This window comes from Olea europaea, chromosome 8 (genome assembly GCF_002742605.1).
Source record: "Olea europaea var. sylvestris chromosome 8, O_europaea_v1, whole genome shotgun sequence".
Taxonomy (NCBI): Eukaryota; Viridiplantae; Streptophyta; class Magnoliopsida; order Lamiales; family Oleaceae; genus Olea; species Olea europaea.
In genome coordinates this window covers 3,601,912-3,611,965 of record NC_036244.1, presented here as the reverse complement: position 1 = coordinate 3,611,965, position 10,054 = coordinate 3,601,912, and the positions used below count along the sequence as shown (strand labels likewise).

Here is a 10,054-nt window from a genome sequence, read left to right as displayed (position 1 = left end):
TATAACTTAACTTTATTTTCCTTTCTTTTTCCTTTATTTACTATGCATATCCTTGAGTTTTACTAATCTCATGAGTCATGATATACATAAAAAATCTTACACAGACAGATTAATTTTGTATCTTTGTAAACATTTTGTCTCAAAGTGTAAATAATAAAAGAAAATCATGTCAAATTACCAGTGATGTTTCTCACTAAGTTACTTTTTAGTTATAGCTGTTTTCACCAGCATAAGAATTAAGACTTGGATATTCTTTCCTAGAGTTAAGTTGCTAAATGTACTATGGTAAATGCTTTGAAGTTTTTGTTCACATCTCCAGGCATATGTATTGAATCTTGTTCAGGATAGTTCCAAACATCCTTTTTTTAGCAATGAAAGTGCAACTAGAATTGGAATAATTCTTTATTTTTCCCAATCCATTGTTCAATTTTTTCATTTGACAGTTTTGAACATTAATGATTTAGTAGCTGGAGATATAATTATTAGTTCAAATGAACGAGATGAGGACATAAAAACCATTGGGGTTGCCTCAGGAAAGGCAATGGAGAAGGGTGGTATCTTGTAAGTATCATGTATTATAGTTTATCCCAAAGAAGCAATTTATTTCAAACTTGTTAAATGTTAGAGTCTTTTTTTACCCCTTGAGAATTGCGTTCCCGCAACTATTTTAGTAGTTGTTGCTCAAAGGGTTAAATGCTTTAGATATGTACACAATCTAGATAACATTTTTACCTTCTATTAATTTCTAATAGTCCACTTCTCTCGAAGTACTGATAACACACTTTTTCCCAGTATAAGAATAAAGATATCACTTGTTAGTTTGTATGTGAATTTGTAACTTCTTCCAAAATATGCCTACTTGTGTCCTTAGTTTACCAAATCTTCTTGAGATTCAACAATTAGTTTATTTAGTCGACAAGATCAGCTTAGAATATTTTATGTAGTAAAAGGTTGATTTTCTAAAAAGAAACTGATTCCTTTGAAGGAGAGCTTCATTTTTATAATATTCACTCCCTCCTTCTGAAGTGGACAAGAAAAATCCGGGTATTGTTAGAAGCATACATATGGAGGATAAGCTTCTAGATTTCGAAAATATTGAATCTCAATATTGGACAAAACTAGATGTAGTATTGAGTAATGTTAAGGAGTTTTTGAATTCTACAGAGTTTGAGTTAATGAAATATCTATCAAAGCATTATTTAACAATACAGTGCCTTAAAGTTTAGTTACACTACTCAAATTCCTCATCACAAATGGACACCTAAGCGTTGTAGAACAACACTCAACATTCCATTAAGGAAAATAGTCGTTGATGAAGAATTTTAGGATTTTCATGTTCTAACTTCTGCTTTACCTTGAATTATTTTTTTTACTGTACAATAATACATTTATATCTACTATAATTTGTTGAAGAATGTACTGCTATGGTGCTAGCTTTTTTTGCTTGGAATGCTTTTACTGTCCAATGGAGTATTTCTTTGACTAACTATGACTTGAATTCTCATTATTAATAGATTTAATTGATTCTGCAATTTTTGGTAGAAAAATGACATTTTGTGGAAGAAAGACGAGTGATCGACTCGATAACTGGTTAGTTCCTTGCCAATAATTCCAACTTCCCATATATTTTCAAACATATTCAATACATACGCTAATCAAACCATAATTCATACACAACTCGTGCATCGCACGTAGCATAGACTAGTTACAGGTAAAATGTGCATTGACATATTGCTCTATTTGTATATTAATAAATTCTTCAGACGTCTTTTTCTTTCTCTTTTAACTATGCAAATTCTCTTCTTGTTGTAAAAAAAAAAAAAAAATAAAAAAGAGAGAAGGCTTCAAGTACTTTTTTGATTTTTTTTTCCTCCACTCTCTAAAAAAACGTCCTTGTTAGAGAATGTTAAAAAGTCAACATATATTTTCTTTTTCTTTTCCTTTTTTGAGTGTGTATATTAATATTACTCTTTATCATTTCCAAAATTAAAAAATAAAAATAAAAATAAAAATAAAAATTATAACAAAGACGAAAGCAATTATATTTTGAATTTACAATACCTAATAATTAGGATTGTAATGTTAAAAGGTTTGCTTATAAGTAAAGCTGATACTAATTTTTTTATTAACTAAAATGAAAAATGAGCAAGGCGTTCATAGCTGCCAAAAGAAGACAATATTCTAGAAAGCTAAAGATATGACTTGATAAAAGAAGAAAATTGGTCCACAAAGCTAACGACCTCACTTGGAATTTATCATATCATACACAATAAAAGAGAATAATTTATAGAAAATTTGAAATAGCAAAAACTGGTACAATAACTTGAATAATTTGCTTTCTTCACTTCAAGAACTGAATTCTGATCTGTATATTTTGGAAGATAGCAATAACTAAATTGCAAAACATCATCACTTAAGAGTTTTACACAAATGATCAATCCTTACCCTGAAGGAATTGTAGGATCAAGCAATTTTCTCATTAGACCCTCGACTTTCTTCTGCACCGAAGTGTTAGGGAAACGCCCTATCACCTCAGCCGCAAATGAAATTATAAGAGCTTTTCTTGCAGCTTCTATGTCAATACCACGAGCTTGGAAGTAGAAGAGTTGGTCGTCTTCCAGATCACTAATCGCAGCTCCATGGGAGCACTTGACGTCATCTGCAATGATTTGAAGATTAGGCTTAACGTTGACAGTAGCCCGAGGCTTCAATAGAAGGCTCCTTGTTAGTTGTCCTGCATCTGTTTGCTGAGCATCTCTGCATTTACCAATTAAACTTAACAAACATTTGAATTCTATAAGCACTAACGTAAAACGAGAAATTGCAAAGATTTGCGTAAACTTTACCTATTGACTTGTACATTCCCATCAAAAACAGCCTGCCCCAAAGAGTGAGCCACGATACATTTGTGAAGTTGACGAGAAACCCCGCGTGGATGGTCCAACACTAATTTACTATGTAGATCTTGTATTTGATCACCAATTGATAAGTGAAATGTTGATAACTCTGTCACAGTTTCTGGCCCGACTTGCTGCACATGTAAATTGTGCCTGCTCAATTTTCCACCGGTGCTTACTTCTGTGAGCTCATAGATGCTAGTTGATTCCTGCAAAATAATCAGCCTAAGTTTGACAATCATGAGATGCATTGTCCAAGAATTATTAGTAGTTTTAGCATTCTCTGTCATATATCCATGGTCCACAAATAAGGTTGCTTCTGTGAAGACGAGATTATTGTTTGTAAGCAGCATTTTAGCAGGAGCCATGAATAAGGCCATACACAGAAGTCATGACCATTGATAGGCAATTGACAATCTATGTTCAAAAAAATGCCCAGCCTTACGCCCGAGCCCTTCATTAAGAGATTCAAAGTCTGCATCTTGAGTGCCTTTTTTAAGCCTCGACTTACTGAGGCACCACAGGGCATAAGCCTCGGTGTGGCTGAGGTGTGTGCTCCATTTCCTAGCGCTTTCTAGACTTTTTATTTGCCTCACCTCTTGAGGCTTTTTTTTTTTTTTTTTTTTTTTCCCCAAAATCTAGAATGCTTAAGGGTTATTCGGACTATTTAAATACAATTAGAGTTTAATAACTTAGAAAAAAAGAATAAGAAATTAAAGGAGAACAAGTGAACGGGAATAGCCTAGCCTCCTACAACTAAAGTGTGATTACCCACCACTCCAAGCCACCAAAGTGAAGTTGCAATTTTCAATGGCTGGTGACATGAGACCTGTGACACGTAACTATTTTTTCTTCTATACATTTCTTCTTTTGTCTGTCTTCTTGCTTGTCTCTGGATTTTCTTTTATCACAGCAAAAAAAATAAATAAATAAAATCAAATAACTAATTTGTCACTTGTTTCGGTTTTCATTTTTCCATTTTAGTTCTATAATCGTAAGTTAGTGATCTTGCTACATGACCAGTGGTTTGTTAAGTTAATATTTTGCTACTTTTCTAATCCTTTTTAATTGCCAAGTTGCAAATTAGATTTCAAATTTTACTGAAATGTCTTATTATGACTTTTCTGTTGGAGTGTGGCTTACTATAAGTATTTTTCTGTATTCTCTAATTTCTTGAATTTATTTTAATTGTTTATGCTGAGGCTTAAGTCTTGCTCGCAGAAGCAAAATGCCTCAATACTCAATTTAGCCTTTCAAAAATACAGTATGCAATGTATAATCTCAAAATGAAGCATCACTTATTTTCCACAATGACGAATGTTAATCACCTAAGACTACTCTATCCAGTACTAACAAATTAGTTCCAAAATGAAGCATAGCTCATTTTCACCATTACAAATATTAACTCACCCAAGACTACTCTGTCCAAGGATACAAGTTAGTTTTTTTAACAATGACATTTGTCTTCCTTAAACTACTAATTCTTCAATTGCATTTCAGAGAGACTCTTGTTCAGTTACAATAACAGGACTGACCAAGTGGCTTTAGATGCACTCAATGAAACTTTAACAAAATTACAATTCCAGGATATACTTGGCTTGTTCGAGGGATCTGCTTGGAAATTTTGTAAGTCTACTTTAGTTTAGACATGAAAATTATATAACTTATCTGTAGCAAAACAGTTTCAATTAAATGGACTGTAAAGGCCGAAGAAATGCTAATAAGAAAACAAGAAAGCGGGTCAGGCAGCCAGTTTCTGGATTGTGCAAGATGACCAAAATATTTTTGTCCATTAACATAATTTTAACTGTCTTCTAAAGAATTTAGGTTCAATTTCAAATAGCATACTCCTAGTTATGACATTATGTTGATAAAAAGATGCCAAAAGGTGAAACCGTAAGCCCTAAGTTTTATATATAGCCTTTGATTTCTGTCTTCACCAAACTAACTGATATAAAATTATCAGTCTCACAGAGTATCACTCACCGCGGTAGACTATACACTGATCATCAAGTTTTCCCGGGAAAAATATAACTTTATTTAATAAAAAAAGGTTTAAAAGGGGTGAAAAGAATTGAATCAGGAAACCCCTTAAGTTTTAAGTTTTTTGAAGTACTTTGGTACATCCTTTAATTAACCACAAATGAACTACACTAAGTCACTAACGTAGCTCTAGAATAAAAAAGATGACCACCACATGAAGTTGACATGAGACTAGAACTTTTACCTGGCGAACCGAAGTCCATTTAATATGTGCAGCACCCAAGGACTGTGTTTGAATATAAGAATGGCTGACCTTCGCCCCATTCCCAATGACAATTTCCATAACTGAATTGGCCCAATAACACATATCAGTCCCATCTACGCCGGTATATTCCTCGACTATACCAATCTCTCCACCTTTCTCCACCAGAACTAACACCCTCGGATTTGAAATTGGCAAAGTTTTTGAATCTTTTTCACTCCCTTTCAGCGAGAAGTACTTCAAATGCAATGGACTCTCAACTCTACACCCCTCAGGCACATATATAACAATTATATCAGGAGCACCCACTCCATTAAGCAGCCAAAACAAGTCCCCCTGAAAATTTGGCACACATTCAGACACCCTTTTCATTGTAGCCTCAGAAGTTATGCTTGACAGACCACCAACAAACACCCCATCGGGCAATTCTGATAACTGTGACAAAGAGTCCACCACATACCCATCAAGTATAGTAACATTTAAAGGCAAAAGAGTATCACTTAAAACTGGCAAAGAAGCCAAAGATCGTGACTTGGAGGGTGATATGGGTTCGATATGAGAGTTCTTGATAAAAGAAGTGTCAGTAAACCTAAAAGGTTCATCCTTGCGTGAAGGCCATGGGGTTGAGAGAAGGGATTGGGCGGATATGTCTCTAAGCTTTTGTAGAGGAGGCAGAGGTGCAGATGATGATGACTGGAGGGAGTCTTCAAGAGTTTCTGCAAGTTGGAGAACATGAGGGTCGGAAAGGACTGCAAGTGTCGGGGATTGAGTAAAGACTCTAGCTTTTTCGGTTCGCCGTCTGGTCTTGGATCCCGGTATTAGTTTTGGAAGACAAGAGGATATCGATTGGGAAGTTAATGCGGTTGGAGGTGGGTGTATGATGGGTGACACAATTGAGATGGCCACCGAATGGGCTGTTAACATTGTATAAATAGCAGGGTACAAAAAAACTCGCTGTGAACACGAAGTAACACGACTCAGTTCACTCAGCTAAAAAGCCAGCCCCACACTGGATGAATTGGGAATACCCAAAGTTTATTTGGATTCAACTTTTGAATCTTCAATTTGTCAAGATTAATCGCAAAAGCCCAATTTCATGGAGTTATTCAATCATTGATATAAAGTGCAGCTCAACGATCTCTTGCTTGAGCTTTTATTCAATGGCTCATCTGTCAAGTCCAAAAGCATAAATATTAAAAATGGTAATTAGCCAAAAGGATCAGATCAGATTACTCTAGTAAAGCATCACTATTTTAAGATTACAAAAGAATAAATAAAAATCCTATGGGAAACAATTCATTAAGAACAGACATAAGAAATCAGCAATGATGCGCAAACGAAAATACAGACATGCAACAGCATAAAAGCCCATGACAACAAAAACAAATATAAAAATTGAGAAGCAACAGCAGTGATTAATAATCTACATTCAAATAGTTAGAAAATAGAGGAATTCTTCAAAATGGCCATATTGTAATAGTCAAGGCGATAAACGATTGTTTTAAAAAAAGGTCGTTGAAAAGGCAACCTTTATGCATCAAATTACTAATCTATTCTTTCATCTCTTTCAGTTGCTAATTTTTTCTCTTAATGCACGTGAACTAGACCAACTCAACCAATTGGTTGAGGCTACATAATGGGAGAAAACACAATTCCTCCATGAATTAGAGACTCAATTCTACACCTTCCTGCACTCACTATCACTATTCTTGTTGTCATCAAAAAGGAAAATGCAATAGCATTCCCAAACCTCCCTTCCTCTCTCCAATTTGTAAAGTCCTTTTGAGTTTTTCCACTCAAAAGCACCAAAGCTTCAATCTTTGGCCTTATGCATTTCCCTTTCAGGTTTGTCAACAACACCCTCACTTTCCCATTTCTAAATTTCTTTAAGATGGTTAATCTAGAAAGCTTACTCTGATCACCATGTAGCTCTGCAGCTTTCATTCCATAAGCCTCCAACTTGAATACAGCATCTTTTAGTTGTTTGGAGTGGTTCATGAAAGCTATCACACATTTGGTGTCAACAACGTGTACACATCTTCTTAACATATCCACTTTGTTCTGTATTTTTGTAACAGAGTAATAATGTTTCAGAGAAGGTGGTAGGCTCATTGAGCTAGAGTCTGTAAATTTGTGCCTAAATTGGAATCAGAAGCAGTTCCTAACAGATTAACAGGTGCACGGGGAGCAACAGATTCTAGTGGAGTAACATTTTTGGCTTGAACAAGAAGTGGATCACACCCCCAACTCCTAGCTGCCCTAATCACTGAAAATGGCACCATTGCAGACACACCATGACAGTCTGATGATCAGCTTGCCTAGTTTTTACACCATATGCTCCAGCCTACTATACGATGCATATCCTCCCTCAAACTAAATGCTAGGAGTTGATCCACTTCATCTAGAACCAAGTGCCGACAGCTATGTGTATGAAGCTTTCCGGAGGCACTGATTTCCGCAATCCTCCCAGGTGTTCCAAGGATAATGGCTGGTTTGTTCTTTTTTTAAGCCTTTTCCTGCCTCGACCTGTTCGCGCCTCCAACAAGTTGTTGCACCAATCTCTTATCTGCAGGTCCAAGATGAAGAAGCTTCTCAACTTCCCGCACAATCTGCATTCCAAGCTCCCGTGAAGGTGCTACAATCACAGCTTCTATGTTCATATTGTCTCTAAATTCAACATCCTTCTAAAGTGGTCCCACCTCAGAAAGTATTGGAAGAAGATACGCCATTCCCTGACCCTGTATTGGACTGAATAACAACATCATGATTCTTAAAAATTGGGGGAATGGCTGCAGCCTGAACATCTGTTGGAACTTCATAGCCTTCCCTCTCTAACCTCTCAACTAATAAAGGCGGGAGGCCAAGCTCAGAAAATGATTTTGCAAAAAAGGAGCATAATGCCTCTATATCAACTCTCTCTTTCTTCTTTACACCCTTAATTCCACTAATATTAACCTTCTTTTTTATTCTTTTAGGGATTTTAATTGTGGAAACCCCTTGATTCAGTTTATTTTCCTCATTCCCACTTGCAGTTTCGAATTCACTCTTTATACCAAAACTAGCGAGAGCGAGATGCACACTTTCATTTGCTACGAACTGGAGCTACCCACAAAAACCCGGAAACTTTTCTCAACCAAAAAGAATCACCAACAAGAAGAAGCACTCTGTTTGCCGCTAAAGCAGGCATCTCTCTTACCAGAGGCAGAGTCAGGATTTTAGTTCGGTGCAGGCAAAAAAAATTCGACGCCGAACATCAAGGTTTTGGTCATAGATTTAATGACGACAAAAAAATAAAACAATAGTACAACACTACTAAAAATGACTTAATTTATAACAAATATTGGAAGCAACTCACAAAATTTGGTGCAATTCACAATTTCACATAATCAATTCACAGTGCATTTCACAAATTTCACATAATCAATTCACACTGCAATCCACAATTTCACAGGGCAATATGTACTATTTCCAAAACAATTGTGCTACTTGTACAATGAATTTGACAACAAATTTGACAATGTGAGAGTTTGTGGGCATCATATCCATTGATTCAGAAAACTGTTTTTGAATTCAATGGTGAGGATCTTTACACTCTACACATTGTCAAAGTCATTGTACAATTTCATTGTACAAATAGATTAATTCATTTCCAAAATCCAGTAAGGCAGTAACAGAGTAAGTAACTCGCAATCACAGACTGCCAGAGGCTGAGGCAACAATGAACTGGAAGTGTGTCTCACTCACTGTTTGGTAGAAAAAACAATTGAAGAGCAACTGTAGGAAGTGCGAGCAATTGAAGACAAAGTACTAGTTTCATATATTAAAAACAAGCAAAAAAAATCAAATATTATTACAATTTACACAAATCTAAAAAACAAAAAAGAAGGAAAAAAAAAAAGCTTCAAAATCAGGATTGGTGGAAAATTAGAAATTGGGGCTTCACCTTCTTCTTCTGCTGGCTGCCTATTGCTGGAACTTGGAAGAATCGCCGGCGGCCGATTTTGCCTCGGCCCTCGAAGTCGAAGGTTATCTGGAGCGGTGGAGGCGTGGAGCTACCACTGCGAAGGAAGCAACGCCTCTTACGGACTACAGAGTAAATCAGACTGGCGGACTTACGAGGAGGAGGTTGAGTGACTTGAGTCGAAGACGGGCACGGCTGAGTGACGGGCGGAGAGCGAAGTGACGAGTACTAGTGTGCTACCGGTTGAAATTGAATGAATCGAAGTGCAATTGCCGATTGATTCAATTGAATGGGTCATGGGGTTTGATTGGGCTAACCTGTTATTGGGCTACTGGGCTTCTCTTGGTTGGACAGGGAAATGAATTTAAACTGCAAAAAAAAAAACGTTTGGGCTTGGGGTGGAGCCTAAAAGTTCAGTGCCGGCATATGACCGCACTGGACTTCATTGGGCTCCGCCCCTAACTCTTACGTAACTATACAATCAGCAAATAAAATGAATATTAAAGGAGATGCATCAAATATGAAAATCAAACTTTTATGACCAGTTGAAGAATATAATTGAACTTTTATTGACAGTATCAGGGCAATTTAAAGTGTAGTTTATAAGCGGATCATTCAATCAAACAGATGGAGTTCAAGCTTCAATAACTCCCACACCATACATATACGCTACACCACATATAGACTATATTTATATAGAGAGATTTAGAGAGATGACACCACCTTCGATTAGCCTGCCAATGATTGGTTGCGGTAGCAGCAATATGTGTAGAGAGAGAACTTGATAATACGATGAAGTGAGAAATTAGGACCTTGAGATCAAACCAAGATTTTATCTTGACTTAAAATTCGCATTTAAGACCCCTAAACTCTGTACTATAACTAAAGAAAGAATATAATTAGGATTAATAGCAGAACCCCCCCCCCCCCCCCCCCCACACCCCCCCCAAC

At 36.3% G+C, this 10,054-nt stretch overlaps 1 protein-coding gene and 1 pseudogene across 1 annotated transcript; both read right to left on the bottom strand.

Annotated features, from left to right (window-relative positions):
• Positions 1 to 2,219: 2,219 nt before the first annotated feature.
• Positions 2,220 to 9,365, bottom strand: LOC111398548 (protein ABCI7, chloroplastic). The gene is made up of 4 exons (XM_023025507.1): positions 9,086 to 9,365; positions 5,125 to 6,311; positions 2,847 to 3,106; positions 2,220 to 2,757 (listed from the first exon to the last, which is right to left on the bottom strand). Exons 2-4 carry the CDS (start codon positions 6,064 to 6,066, stop codon positions 2,442 to 2,444), a joined length of 1,518 nt encoding a protein of 505 aa, XP_022881275.1. The 5' UTR covers positions 6,067 to 6,311; positions 9,086 to 9,365; the 3' UTR covers positions 2,220 to 2,441.
• On the bottom strand, positions 6,772 to 9,070 carry LOC111398183 (annotated as a pseudogene).
• Positions 9,366 to 10,054: the final 689 nt, after the last annotated feature.

Excerpts from the sequence above, each read along its gene's own strand:
- LOC111398548 (XM_023025507.1), bottom strand. The coding sequence starts at position 6,066 with ATGTTAACAGCCCATTCGGTGGCCATCTCAATTGTGTCACCCATCATA. Across the intron at positions 3,107-5,124 it reads AATGGACTTCGGTTCGCCAG|GAATCAACTAGCATCTATGA; the intron begins GTAAAAGTTCTA and ends ATTATTTTGCAG. Across the intron at positions 2,758-2,846 it reads GGGAATGTACAAGTCAATAG|AGATGCTCAGCAAACAGATG; the intron begins GTAAAGTTTACG and ends TGGTAAATGCAG.